The sequence below is a fragment of the Synchiropus splendidus genome, chromosome 9 (assembly GCF_027744825.2).
Source record: "Synchiropus splendidus isolate RoL2022-P1 chromosome 9, RoL_Sspl_1.0, whole genome shotgun sequence".
NCBI lineage: Eukaryota > Metazoa > Chordata > Actinopteri > Syngnathiformes > Callionymidae > Synchiropus > Synchiropus splendidus.
In genome coordinates, this window is record NC_071342.1 from 6,341,438 (window position 1) to 6,356,465 (window position 15,028).

General features: G+C 43.3%; 1 protein-coding gene across 2 annotated transcripts; it reads left to right on the plus strand.

Annotated features, from left to right (window-relative positions):
* Positions 1-358: 358 nt before the first annotated feature.
* LOC128764798 (phosphatidylinositol 3,4,5-trisphosphate 3-phosphatase and dual-specificity protein phosphatase PTEN) lies at positions 359-14,716 on the plus strand. Of its 2 annotated transcripts, XM_053874954.1 has the most exons (12): positions 359-622; positions 703-837; positions 917-1,014; positions 4,594-4,678; positions 4,767-4,811; positions 4,890-4,933; positions 5,156-5,394; positions 6,020-6,161; positions 8,084-8,152; positions 8,711-8,877; positions 10,763-11,050; positions 11,121-14,713. In XM_053874954.1, exons 2-12 carry the CDS (start codon positions 803-805, stop codon positions 11,304-11,306), a joined length of 1,398 nt encoding a protein of 465 aa, XP_053730929.1. In that variant the 5' UTR covers positions 359-622; positions 703-802; the 3' UTR covers positions 11,307-14,713. The 2 variants fall into 2 exon arrangements, with proteins under 2 accessions (XP_053730929.1, XP_053730930.1); XM_053874955.1 differs by lacking the exon at positions 8,084-8,152 and having other exon boundaries at positions 359-837; positions 11,121-14,716.
* Positions 14,717-15,028: the final 312 nt, after the last annotated feature.

Genomic DNA, 15,028 nt, shown 5'->3' on the forward strand with positions numbered 1-15,028 from the left:
GCCCCACATTTCTTTTTGGATTTTATTTCAAGTTCAGACCGCGTAAAGTGACATGATGTCAGAAACTTCCCTAATTACAGTCACACGTGATCACTTTGACAGAAAGGAGCGACGCGTGTAGACTCGCAGTATCCTTCCGCCAGAAGCAAGAAATAACACCAGTTTGCGTATTTACACGGCCCAAACAGAGGCCGAGCTAACTTAATGGTAATGTGGAGCTTAAGTAAAAAAATCGGTCGATAATTAGCGATTCCGACACACGTCGCTTTTAATAAAAGTGTGGGACTATATTGCAATGGCGGCGGGATATTTGTTCTCAAATCCTAGCCTGCTCTACCTTCTTTTTTCCTTCGGTGGAGGCCATGATGGGAGCCTGAGAGTTCAGCTGGAGCGACGGCAGCAAGAAAAGATGATTCCCCGGGACGGAGCTGTCAAACGAATCCTTACATTCCTTTTGTTTGTATAGATCATATACATATTGGTGGAGCCTGTCACTCTTCAAATGTGTTCTTGGCAATCACTGGATGACGATGTTAAATCGTTAATAGGCTTTTGGGTCGAAAACGGAGCTAGCATTAGCTAGCCAGCTAGCGGGCTAGACTGGATACGGGTTCGGGAACCGGTGAGTTCTCTTTCCTTTCGGCTGCGACTGAACCATCCTCTTTGGACCGAATTTGACATCGGGAGTTTTTCTTTTTTTAGGGCTACTGCATGAGTCATTTTTTGCAGCTTTTGGCAAGACCCGAATTGCTGGAATTGGCAAGTGGGGCCTGCACGGAGGAGCCAAGCAAGGCCCGTCTTTATGATCCAGAATCTAATCCGACCGACAGCCCGTCTGTGAGGACCCGCCGACTGCGACACTCAGCACCGGACACTCACGATAGACTTACAAATCTTTTTTTTTTTCACCTTAAAGACTCCTGTCACCTGCTGCAATGGCTGCGATTATAAAAGAAATGGTCAGCCGGAACAAAAGGAGATACCAGGAGGATGGCTTCGACCTGGACTTAACATGTATCCTTCCATCGTTCAACTTCACACTTTGAATGTCGTGATGTAATGTGATCGAATGCATCAATCCGTGGATGTAGGAGACGTACATGTCAACGGAGTTCCAGGCAGAGCGTGTATGAAAGATGCTGGATCTGTCAAATCACTACGCTGTAATGTCAGTGGTCGAATTACAGCGTCCCAAATGCAAACTAAATTAACCATCCATTGTTGCATAATCTTCTAAAGTCAATTTATTGATGACATATTTACCATCAAGTGATGACATTTTAGAGCTCTTGAAAGGACCCTGTCCTGTATTTGAATGGCTTTCATTTGCTTTTGTCGGTGTCCTTTGAGTACGTTGAATGGCCTAATTGTGTTACAATAGTTAGGTGCTGTCTTACAAGGTTAAGGGGGCAGACAACCTGATTCGTACCAATATGTCAAACATTCCTCCAAATTGCCCTGCAAAGGAAGTGTTATGCACTATATATGTGCATGTTGCTTAATAATTTGTCTAAGGTCGTGCAAATATGTTCACTTCCCTGAGGTAAGCTTGTGTAAGTGTCCTATGTATGTAAATAGGTATGGTAGTAATACTTATTAAATATGCATGACCCCCCCCCATGCCAAATATCAATGCAAATGTTCAATTGTTTCTAATTCCCGGATGTATTTTCCATTCTTTCTGAATGATTTTTAAGTTGATCCATCTTTCGGTATCAAAAGGTTGCTTACAGACAGGTTACTAAGTGGCGGGAGAAAAAGAAACTGTTAAATGTGTGACATCACAGTGTCGACATGTTGCATCAGGATGTGAAACTTCCCTTCCCAGATGTGTCGTTTTGATATTACAATCATAAATGGTGAGTTAGAACTGTGAGTAGAAACTGACAATGCACTCAAGTTCTTGTGTTCTTTTTAGTTATCTCTCGAAAACGCTATTGTAGACACTTTACCATGCGTGTCTTTAACATTTACAGGCCATTTGGATTACAGTTATATTGCAAGATTAAATGGGCGCTGGCTGATTGTATACAAGTTGAACTTGACTACAATTTGGTTATCATTAATCACCGTGTTATCGACTTGCGAAAGGTTTTGGCTGCTCCTTGATGTGTTGGTTATGAGTGTGAAATTCATTGACTCTTTCTTAAGTTGCCCCCCCAATTTTTGGTTGTGCGTGGCGAAGGTAGCCGAATATGCCGTTGGTTTGAGGATGCTGAATGGCATCACTGACCAAATGGTTCTTTCACCTGGTTCAGTCTGGATAACAAAACTCCTCAGATGTCAGAGCTCTTCATTAGCCTCCCTTTTTAATCATTTTGGCAAGATGTTTAGAAACAATATGGGCTCTCTACAGTTATGTAATGCGGTATCACAGTTCTGGGAATTGCCCTTAAAATAGAGTTGCCCGTGATCTGGTATCAGCGTTGGTGTCTGTCTGAGGGCTCCCTCTCCTTCCCTGTCAACCAACTACCTCTCGTTTGCTATTTTTCTTGACGACTCCCACTCTTAATTCTGCCTCCTTTGGCTTGCCCCCTTTCCTCGGCTCCTTTCCTGTCCTCCCCACCCCCTCCTTGCTAGGCACTCGCAGGTTCCCACTCACCCACTTTCCCCCGCTCTTGCACTCAGTTGTGGATTTGGCGTATGCATAGAGCTGAGGCAGGACTGGGTTTAAAGAAAAAGGCGTTCCTGAAATGGCTTTTTTTTTTTTGTTTTCCCTCCTACTTGGACTTCCGTCTGGAGTCTTGCATGTGCATTTCCTCCCAGCTGCAGAGACCAAGCCCCCTTGCCCTGGACTCAGTCTCTGCTGGGAGCTGTGGAGCTTATAAAAATGCGTGGGCCATGTTTGCAGCACTCGAGTCTAAATTTCTTTTTAATTATTACACACTTATGTTGTTGAGATTACAACAGCAAAGACTTTGCATTCTCATCTGACTGCTGCTTATTTAGCTTGCTAGCATTTTGTGCTTGATTTGCTGCATGTTAATGTTTGCGTAACTTAATTTCAGCATTCCCCAGAGATACCTGTCTACCTCCTCTAGCAGTCAAAACTCTGGTGTTTGCATTTCTCTGAGTTAGCATCCATTTCTAATCACCACACTGCCCACTCTTCTACTTGTAGATCCTCGTCTTAGATCACTGCCTCCTCAAGTTATTGTGAATAACAACAATGCTGAGTTGGATGCTATTTTCATAAATGAAATTTTAACAGGAGAGGCAGCTTTAATGTCTAATCCAATGTAAAAGCTGTCTGATGGATGTGTAGGTCCTATTGTGATGCTAAGTTGTTAATTTTTATGCAGTAAGGTCAAGTTCACCACATAGAGCAAATGCAGTGGCTAGGTGAAATCATTTTTGGCCAACATAGACGGACGCAGACCTAGCAGCCTTATAATAACTAAACTAAATGATTCAAATTGATGACCACCACAAGACATTTAAGATGATGAGCTATTAAAGATTTCGCCTGTGCAATTAGGTGAAAATCAATCTCACTTTGTAATGATGGTAAATATCACTCAAACTGGTCTTTCTGATTAACCAAATTTGGTAATGGTCAACATCAAACTTAAACTTCACCTTTTAGGAGTTGATGAATGATGACTTTTTTTAATAATGACATGTATATAGGTTGAATTAGACATGGATCAGCGTGGGTGTCACTCCATTCCGCGCAGGTCTTGGCACTGCCGAAAGCTGGTTTTGTTCCATTGGTCCTTGGTTGCCTCTGACTGAAGTGTAAAACTGTGATGTGCTTCTAAACAATAAGATGAGCACAGTCGTTGTCAGGCGAATACATTTGATAAATTTGATTTGATAAATGCCTGCTGTGGAGTGAACGCCTAATTTAGTCATTCGGTTATTGGCACTGTTGTAGCTGCATTGTAAGGAAACTTGCCCTTTAGTCTGTGGTTAAAGTGTGAAATCCTGCTGCTTGTGGCTGACGGCAGGCCAGGTATTGTTAGGCGTTTTCAGGCGACGTGATGGTTATTTGTGCCTTCGAAGTTATGACAGTGTAATTAGCTGCAGCAATCTGTTTTGAAACTGGAAAGTAATGCTGAGACGACCATGTCAGGCGTGCTCATGTGGATCAAGCAACAGTTGCATCGAATGAGTGAGTGTCAATTTAACTCCTCATTGACGCGCCTTGCTTTGGTGGTTCTGTATAGAATGTGTCTCCGCCAGAATGGGATATGATCAGAACATTTGTTATCTTCCTGATATAACTTTTTGCTCTAAAAATACACACAGGTCAGGGTGCAGCGACTCGCCTCGCACAGCCACATGTGGGCTGGCTCAAGCAGGAGCACAGTTACTCTCGTCCTTTCTTCTCACTGTCAAGGCCATCTGTCACAACAACCAAAAGCACACACATAAATCAGTCCCCTCTTCTGCACTCTCGTCCACCCACGACTACAGCGACACCCTCATATTGACATTGGCAGAATCACATTCACCATCCTCTGCACTGCATTGTGTCTTTTCTCTTGTAGTAGGTTCCAGAATTTAAAAAATGCACCTCATTTTCTGACTTGTAGACACACAACTTGCATGCTTTTTCTCTGTGCGAATCCTTGACCCCAGTCTTAAAAGATATATACCCGAACATCATAGCTATGGGCTTTCCAGCAGAGAGACTTGAGGGAGTGTACAGAAACAATATAGACGATGTAGTACGGTGAGTGTCTCTACTTTGCGTGTATTTAAATCTTTCGTCAAGATTTTAATGACAAATTCTTCCTTCTAATATGCATTTTCTTTTTCAGGTTTTTGGATTCAAAACATAAAAACCATTACAAAATCTACAACCTGTAAGTGCTTTCTGTCACGTCAGCCCGTCAAACTTCCTCTGCTCCATCACTGACAGCACTTTGTTCTTCCCATTTCAGCTGTGCAGAAAGACACTACGATGCTGCCAAATTTAACTGCAGAGGTATGCCACTTCACACACTCGCAAGTTCCTCTTTGGTGAAAAGTTTCGTCTGAGCCAAACACCTGATGACTCACTGTGTCGTTAAAAATCTGACCAAATGTCCACTCTGTCCTTCTCCCTCCCGCCCCCCACCCTATCTGTCTGCTGACCCGCTGCTGGCGCCATCTTCCTGTTGTTGTCTCCTTCCATCTTTTTGCGTGTCTGCATCGTGTCACACATCAGTTGCACAGTACCCCTTCGAAGACCACAACCCTCCTCAGCTGGAGCTAATTAAACCCTTTTGTGAAGACCTGGACCAGTGGCTCAGTGAGGACGACAATCACGTGGCGGCTATCCACTGCAAGGCGGGGAAGGGCCGCACTGGAGTCATGATCTGCGCTTATCTGCTGCATCGCGGCAAATTCCTGGAGGCCCAAGAAGCACTTGACTTTTATGGCGAAGTCAGGACAAGGGACAAGAAGGTGAGATGCAGGAAATTTAAAACCTTAATACTTAAAATACTAAAATACTTAAATACTAAATTTAATACTGTGGATATTACGATGAAACGCATTCTGTTTAAAGTCGATACAAACCTGTTGGTATTGATAGAGGCACGAAAACGCCTTTTTGTTTGAGTAATTGTGTATTGCAGTCACGGATGTATCATTTGGTTGAAGTAGACCGCACAGTGCTTTTTGAAAGAACAAAGAATATGCTCAAATGCACTGAACCACAAGACAAGAAAAGCTATTGAAGCAACTTCAAGCTGTAGTTTAACCTCTGAGACTTCAAATAACTTTTAAGTGAGGAATCTACATTGTGGGACTGTAGTTGTGAAAGTATATTAAATTAAAAGTCTGTTCTCAAGGGGAATATTGGTTAGTGATGCTGGTTCTGTGTTGCTGTGTCATTGATTTCCCCTTATAGCTGCTGACAATGACGTTCTGATGCCAGAGTAGCGATCAACTTGTATTTAGTCTTCTGTTTTGCCTCCTCTTGATCACATTTGTTAGTTCTTGACATAAGTGTAGCCAGCAACAGGACTGACCTGTGCGTGAATCAAGCACTCCCTGATCACAAACTTAAATCTGCTTTGTTTTTCAGGGAGTAACAATCCCGAGCCAGCGCCGCTACGTCTACTACTACAGCTACCTACTGAAGAACCAGCTTGAGTACAAGCCAGTGGCGCTCCTCTTCCACAAAATGGTGTTTGAGACTCTCCCAATGTTCAGCGGGGGCACCTGCAGTGAGTCACGCTCCTGTTCAACTTCAACTCTAGTTTTGGGCGTAGGCATGTGCAGGAGCTCAGTTCCAGCAAAGAGCATAGGATGTGATGTGATGTGCAGTGCGGTTGCTCTCCCACGCTACAGATTTGCTCTGTAGAACACAGAAGGTCAATCTGGTGGAGCTGAATCGTCCTCGGTGAAAACCCATGAATCTTGCTGCATTGTTGTAGGATTTTTAATTAATTCAGCTGCTTTCCGTTTAGTCATTTTCACTGTTTCTTTCAGAGATAGTTGACCATGCTGTACAAACTGAATTATATCTGCAATGTACCACCAGAACATGATTTTCAATTAAGGAAGTTGCCTCATGCTGATGAAAAGCACAAGACTACTGCGATTCTTAAAGAGAATTTTCTAATCTCATGAGGTTACAGACGCTGCAAAGTCAAGGAGAGGTTATTTGAGTATTTCTTATGATTATTAGCTTCCGCAGGAGTGTTGGTAGAGCTGACTCACACTAAAGAGTAACTACGTGCTGTTCAGACGGTAGAGGACTATGAACCCTGCGTGAGGAAAGTGAACTTTACAGGAAACTGCCATCTCTTTTTTGTGTTCTATTTCCACATCAGGACAAAAGAAGCAAGTATAAGTTATGACTAAAAGGCTATCGTCACATCTGCTTTGTTTTGGAAATGTGTGTGCACTGTAGCGTTTCAAGGTGCAATAATGTTTAAACATATTATTGTGGTCCCGTTTTTGGTTTTAGTTAAATTGTGCCATAAACTCACTTCTGGTTTCTATTATTTCTGTGGCTTGTTTCACCTCTAACCCCTAACTTTGCTGAATGGCCTTTACTCTATTGATTCTTCCTTCTAACTTTCCCAAAAATGGCCCTATTCTGAGTTTGACACACACACGCACAAACACTCATACAAGACCCATGATACTCATGACTAGGGCTGCACAAGATCACGGAAAAAATTATAAACTTTGTGTTTTGCGATTGAGTCTTCTTTCATCTCTGATCATCCAAATGTTTTTAAATGACATACTGTCCTTCACCTTGGCAGGCAAAGCAAGACGTGCTGACATTAAGTTTCCGGCTCTACCGTGACAAATCGTCCTTAATTATTTTATTGGGCAATATCACAGAGGCCTTATTGATAAATGGAAGTTTTATTTGTGCGTTTCTGTCCACTCTAAAGGTCAAGTGCATTCAAGCTGGATTTTCAAATTCACTCCGAGTACTAGCTCAATTTCACCCGCATTTTAAAGAAATGAAAAATTTCTATTGAACCTTGCGTTTGCCCTTAAAATGTGCCAACGCTTATCGTTGTTATTGTATTTTGTCTTGGATTGCTGCTGTTGATAGAAAAAAATTCCCCTGGAAAATGAAATCTACTTTAAAGTCAGACATATTTCATCATTAAGCAAAAAAGATTTATGAGTCAAGAAAAAGTGCTGCAGTGTCATTTTGTCTCATGTTTTATAATAGGCCTTCAGATTTTAATTTATATCAATCAGTCAGAAATAAAATATCTAAGTTTGGCAATGGACTATATACCCAGGAAACAAGGTATCACTGTACTCTCTTTCTTTGGGTGGTTATCAGTCATACGCCAAACCAAGTTCATCAAAACAGTGGTGATGATTTACCCTACTAAACAGTATTGAATAGGACTCAAAGGAAATGCACCATTAGATTAAAAGGCAGCTAAACAAAATGCGCTCAAATGAAAAACAATAATGTTGCTGCAGCCCTACAAACACCTCAAACATCACCATTCGGTCTTACATTTTTCACCAAGTTAATGTGAAAATGTTTTCCATAGATACTAAAACCTGTTTGTGTCGCGATCATGTGTTTGCCTGCTGTGCTGTCAACCCATAGACAGGCCAGCGAAAGACCGTGTTTGTGATCATCTGCTTCTTTCTCTCTAAGGGGACAGTACCGTTAAAAACAGGAGCGAGCCGACCCCTCAGGGCTTCAAGAAAGGGAATTGGCATTGGGGTAAATGAGCCTTTTAATCCATTATTATTATTTCACTCATTGTTTTTGTACATGGCCCCAGAGATCCAGTGGGCAGGAGCTGTCACAGGTAGCTCCATGGCAGGGTAGGACTAGTCACCACCATCACCGCCCACCCTGACAGGAAGAACGAGAAAATGCTAAAAGAAAAAGCTTTGGAATGTTGCGCTGGTTCAAGACCATACCAAGACTGTCTATCAGAATAGGGTCCTGTGTCTCTGGTTCTGGGTGTCTTTGGGTGTATTAATTGTGTGGCCTGCTACTCCCCCCACCACCCCTTCTCTAATTCTCAGTTTTAATATCAAATGTCTCATTTTTAGATTTCTGATGCTGCAATGGAATGTAGTGCTGATCCTTTGTGTAATAACACTGGTGTTCTTTCTTTCTTTCTTTGTACTTACTCCCTGCTCTTCTTTTCACACACTCATTTCCTCATGTTGCCCCACCCACCTCCTTCCACATTTCATGACACCACCTTACCTCCCCGCCCTGTACCTCTTCCCCTCTTTCGTGCGACGTCATGACCTTTTTTTTGAACAGATCCCCAGTTTGTCGTGTACCAACTGAAAGTCAAGATTCACACATCGAACCCCACTCACACCCGGCGCGAGGACAAGCACATGTTTTTTGAATTCCCTCAGCCGCTGCCGGTTTGTGGAGACATCAAAGTGGAGTTCTTCCATAAACAGAATAAGATGATGAAGAAGGTCAGTTCATTTGGGTCTTTTTCCACACTGCTGTTGTCCATTTCCTGTCGAAATCCAAACACTTAGCAGTTATTTACAATTATTTATCCTTCAGCTAGAACATTCAGTTATTTTGGAGCACTGCTCGGCGGCAAAGCACTCAGGTTCTCAAACATATTGGAGCACATGTAATAATATTCCGTGTTTAATGTTCTACTAATTTATTCTGCTTCACCGATGCTCCGAGGTCTGCTCTCTGAACTGCCACAGACGAGTCGCCATGTTATTGGATTATCACCTGCAATATAAACCAACAAGGTTGATCGAGCTGGCAGCCTTGCGGTTTCAATTTTGTGACAAATCATGACAGTTAAAGGAACCGATTGAAGAGCTGTTTCAATTCTGCAAAGGAGTGTGCTAAAATAATATTACCACAGTGTCACATGTTCCTCTTATTGGCTTTCTTCTTTTCTCACATCACACAACACAGTTTCTGATTAAACAAGTTGCAGCTAACCGTGGTAACAATGTGGTACTAAGATGTGCTTTTTGAAATGTCAGTCATAGAGAGTTGCCCAGACAAAAAATGCCAACTCAGAGCACTCACATTTGATTTAAACATTAGGCTCTCAAAATGGGCTTCAGTTGTTGCCGTGCTGTATGGGGCCTGTGGGATGAGTTGTTTTAACTAGTTTGCTGATGTTAATGTACAATATAAATTGAGCCTTGGTTTAACACAACTTCCCTAAGTGTTTGGCTTTGCTAGCATTGTCCTTTTTATGCTTCTGCCACTTAAAAATGAGTTTCTCTGGTTTATTTGTCTTGACACTGAAGTGTTTGTTGTAACTATTTTGCATGCAGTGGTCCACAGTTCGGCACTGGGTCCACAGATTGGTTGATGCTGAACAAAAAAAGTGTGTGGGTGTGTTCAAGCGGGGGAGTCCAAACCCAGTTAGGGCCTGGTTAGGGTGGTCCAGGTCTCTCTTCCAACCAATCGAGCACACAAAGTTCAACCAGTTAAGTGTCAGATGAAACAAGAACACCAGTCCAGCGACTTCACTCTTCAGAGACCGGATTGGTGTACGTACAACAACAAGAACCTGCACCATCCCGACCCTTTGAGGTAGCAGCTTGGACACCCCTGATGTAAAGGCTGCGAGACAGTGGAAATACTGTACACCAACAGCTGCAACATTTAAGCAGCCCTTTGCAGGAGTGCAAACAAGCTAAAGCTATTGCAAAAGCTATTGGTGTGCAGGGCTTCCTGCTCTACAAGTCAGCAGCTCGCTGTTGACTGCTGCAGACATGGTGGCATACTCAGTCGTGCTTCACAAGGTGTTCAAATTATGCTTACGCCTCATGCTGGCTTAAGCCACGTTATGAAATGCCGTCACACACCCACTTCAGTGAGATGATTGGGCCTCAGTGAGGATGAATTGTTTTCTGTAGCGCACTTGACCGACTTCCAAGGCAACTATGACAAGTCATTACTTCACTGTGGAATGTAAGATGGGATGTCCCTTGCCATGGAAGTCACACTGGGACAAATGTGACTGGTGCTGACAGCTGAGTGGACTATTATGCCTTATTTTATGCTTTAAGTTGTTTTCATGTCATTTAAATTGGTTTTATTACATGAGCAACTTGGTTCTGAACGGTTTATTTGTCTTGTGCTTCTCGAATTCTCTTGCTGATCTGGAAATTGATGAGACCTGTGCGTCCAAACTGAGCTGAGTTGATCATCACATACATAGACATTTGAACAATTGATGTGTATTCGAGACTACAGAAGACGTGAATGGCTATCTTGTAATTCAAAAGTCAGAAGGCAGCCTGACTTTGTTTCCTTCCATTCTTGAAGCATGATGGTGTTTCGGCTCTGATTTTTGCCTGCTTCTCTGAACAGGACAAGATGTTCCACTTCTGGGTCAACACCTTCTTCATCCCTGGACCAGAGGAGAGTGCGGACAAGCTGGAGAACGGTGCAGTCAACAATGTAGAGAGCCAGCAGGGGGGGCCGGGCCAGCAGGGGGGTCCGGGCCAGGGCCAGCTGCAGAGCGCCGAGTGTCGGGACAGCTGCAGGGAGAGCGGCAGGGAAAGCGACAGGGACTACCTCATCCTGACGCTCACTAAGAACGACCTGGACAAGGCCAACAAAGATAAAGCTAACCGCTACTTCTCGCCAAACTTCAAGGTAAACGTGCGCTTGCTCAAACCGTGCAATAAGCTTGGACTGAGCACTGACCAGTCATTCTCCATTTCAGGTGAAGTTGTATTTTACGAAAACGGTGGAGGAGCCTTCGAATTCAGAGGCAAGCACTTCGACATCCGTCACCCCGGACGTTAGCGACAATGAGCCAGACCATTACAGATACTCTGACACCACTGACTCTGATCCGGAAAATGAACCTTTTGATGAAGAGCAGCACACACAAATTACAAAGGTGTGAACTCTTTTTAAAGCGGAAGAGAAGAAAATATTCACAAGAAAGAAAAAAGGAGAAAACTTGAATAAAACTCAAAAGAAGAACCTTGTCCCTTCCCTCCCCCAGACGGCAATAGAATATCATCATGTCAAATGCCAATTTTAGGGAAAAAAAAGATAAATATCCTGACCAATATATTGTTTTGTTTTCTTTTTTCTGTTTTTTTTTTTTTTCTTCTTCCTTTGGCACGGCCATTTACCATGCGCAAAGTATTGACACTCTTGCCCCATGGGAAAAGGTGCTGTAGCTATAAAATGTGTTTACCGTATTTTCCGGACTACAGAGCGCACCGGAATATTAGCCGCACCCACCAAATCTAAGAAGGAAAATGGATCTTTTTCATACATAAGCCGCACCAGTCTATAAGCCGCGGGTGCACTGTTGCTGTCTGTGCCACAGAAAATGCATGAGGATCACTTCTAGCGATCCTCTAGTACTAGTTTTGAAAACGGGGTCCAGTGTCGAGACTGACTCATGAAACAATCTTGCCAATGTTCTGAACTGCAGTCATGAACTCCTCACATCTTATTTACATTTAAAGTGTTCAAAAAGCGCTGTTTTCACCCTCCAGTAGCTCTTCTCTGTTAGAAGAGCTGCGGACACACGGACGAAAACAGTGCAATTTGAGCGCTTTAAAGGTAAATAAAACGCCTGTGATGTCATCGGTTTGATGTGACGAGGCTCAATATATTTGCCAGCAAAGAGCATGCTCATTAGACTGTAAAGATTAGGGATGCTCCGAGAGACAGGGAGAGCACTCAGCTGAAGCAGCTGTCTTCAACCTCTTTCTTGAAAGTTCTCACTCTGGACGTTTCAGATTCAGGGGATGGACCGCAAACGCTGCATCTGACACACACAAAACTGCAGCGGATTCAGTCGCGGTTGATTCTGTCTTTAAACGGCACCTGAGAAAGGCTGCTCATCTGGCGCGGTGAAATTAATGATTATTTCTTGGGCAATATGTTTCGCGTTCCGAATGTCACGCTCAGATCGCCGAGTGACCCCTGGTTCCTGCAGTTTCACTTCCATGAGCACCAGAAAACTCACTGTGCTCCGTCAAGTGCTGGTGTTTTAAATATCGTATTGAATTCGTGGCGTTGACGCCTTTTAACGTGCATGTGCTGCAGGATGCAAATTTGAAAAAAGCTTCCGCATTAGACATGCCGTTGCCAAGCAAGTGGCGAGTCGGGAGGGAGGAGCAGACGCACCATAAACCGCGGGCGGTGCCTCATCAGAACGGCTGCTGTCACATGTGATCGGATTTTGTGACCGGCAATGACAGATCACAACGAGTTCAGCCTTTCATAATCGGTGGCCGATTGATTGGAATATCCCTGTAAAAATCCATATATTAGCCGTATTGTTTAATAAGCCGCTGGGTTCAGACCGTGAGAAAAAAGTTGCGGCTTATAGTCCGGAAAATACGGTATATATATATATATGTATACATATGTATATGTATATACATATATACATATATACATCCATATATAAACAACTTTGTGTCAAAGACAATGGAAAGAGTACCACAATCAGGAGACGGGAGTTGAAGTGTGGGAGAAGTTAGAATGATATACTAGGACTATGCTGCTCCTTCTCCTGTCTAAACCAAGGCCAGTGCTGCAGTCACTTTGTTTCACTCCCTCTCTCCTCTTCCTCCCCCTCTTTTCTCTCATCTTTTACTCTCCTTCCCCTCCATCCTCTCCTCCTTTTACTGTGAATGCTTCTTGTGCTCTTTGCAGGCTGTCTCACGTGACTTTTGGCCTTTGTGCAGTGCAAACTGCATGCGGGCAGTGGGTTGGGGGTGGGCGGGGTTATGAAGAGGCTGTGATGATGTCTAAAACATTGCCATTCCTGTTCCCACTGTGTATACGTTAAATTATGCAGAACAAGACACCCCATGTAATTGTTAATGTTTTTTTTATCCTAAGATAATAAAAATATAATACACAAAACAGCAGGGAGACAAGTGTTTGCAATAATGTCAACACTACATTTAAAGGACAATGGTGATTTGCATGTATTGGAATTGGCATCCATCCCTAATAAATGTATGCAATGTTGTCTTTTCTTAAAGAAACCAGCTTTGCAATTTGTCTCATGCGTGGGGGGTTCCCTAGTACATTGAGTCATGCTCACAAATTACATCAGAGTATTATGTAATATAAGCACAGCAAAAAATATAAATGCTCACATTTTCCCTCTGGCCTGGGATTTGTGCAGGTGTTTCTAGGTGGTCAATTGAGGCTGCTTTCCGGCGACCTCTTTCTCTTTGCTTTGGCTCTCAGGGTTGCATCTTCTGACCAGCCTTGTTTTTGAGTTTTTAAATAGCTTGGTTTTAGGGTGGTGTCGCCACTTGCATCAGTTTTTCCACATGTGACGCAGTGCAGTATTTGACCACACGCTTGTTACTCATTCTGAAGAATGTTGACACCTCTGAGAACAGGATCTCTGAACTGCCTTCACCGAGCATCGGTGATCGGAGGGAAGTGGTTCAGTTAGTTGTCCGATGGTTCTTGTACTGTCTTGGCTGATGTGTTTGGACAAACGGCTTATGAGCAAGAGCTGCAAGACGTCTGCTGCACTTCAGCTGGTTTGAGCCACACGTGATGCTTGCAAATGTTAATAAGCCGAAAATGATGTCTGTTTTCGTCTGCAGGTTTTGATTTAACGCAGAAAAACGAAGGTCATTGCTGGAAAGTATTAGCTGTTACACCTCAGTTGAAGGTGTTACTTTCTAACGGACAATTCCCGTCAGCTGTATTTAGAAACGCATGTTTTTGTGAAAACTTGTGCTTCCATTCTGTGAAAGGGTCCGTCTCTGTCCCTTTCCTGCTCTGGTGCCTCAAGGGAGAGGATAATGTCCCAGCAATAATTATTGGGGATTGAAGAGGTTCAAACTTCCCTGATGCTAACAGAAGTGACAACGTCGGGGTCGACAAGACGGTCAGACTCCCTGTGTTGTTGGTGTCCGTATATTCAAGATAATCGCACGGATCGGTGCATAATTACTCTGAGATCTGTCATGGCAATGGCTGACTGGACGTTCAAACTAAGTGTATTTTAAGCAACTGATTTATATGACAATGTACTGGGATTTCATGGGCTCGCACCTTCAGTGCACTTCAACGCGTTTCCAGCGCTGAAGTTGAGAAATCTGGAACTGCAGGACGGTAAACTTTCAGGGCCCAGATTGTAAGATTGATGTAGGCAGTGAGGAAAAATTCATCAAGAAAGTGAAGCTTACTTTAGACTTCCACATGATGGGAAGATAATCATATTCCCACAAAAAAAGATAATATAAAGAACTATGAATCTGCCTCTCCGATTTACCATGTTGATATTCTCCTACCTTCCCACCTTTCGAGGCGGGTGAAGTCGCTTGGTTGGCTGGACACTGGTGACTATTGGACTCAGGTGTTGCGATGTACCTCCATAGTGAGCTCATTACTACTCCTCGAACCCAATCTACCTACTGAGCTATGGTATCAACCTTGAGGTCTGTGGGCCAAATCTGGCCCCCTGAGTCATACATACTAATTGCCCACGAAAACAATATTATCTACAGTGCATGATGCGTTTAAAGCTACCTGTGGCTCATTGCTATCGGGCAAAGTTTGTAAACATCCTTCCATCTCCCCGCCCCAAGAAAATGTCAGTTGGATGACGGTGAATAAGATGGGAAG

What these genes read in the sequence shown, in the direction of transcription:
- LOC128764798 (XM_053874954.1), top strand. Translation starts at nt 803, where the DNA reads ATGATCCAGAATCTAATCCGACCGACAGCCCGTCT. An exon ending in CATTACAAAATCTACAACCT is followed by an intron (nt 4,812 to 4,889) that starts GTAAGTGCTTTC and finishes TTCCCATTTCAG; the next exon opens with CTGTGCAGAAAGACACTACG. An exon ending in TCAGGACAAGGGACAAGAAG is followed by an intron (nt 5,395 to 6,019) that starts GTGAGATGCAGG and finishes TTTGTTTTTCAG; the next exon opens with GGAGTAACAATCCCGAGCCA.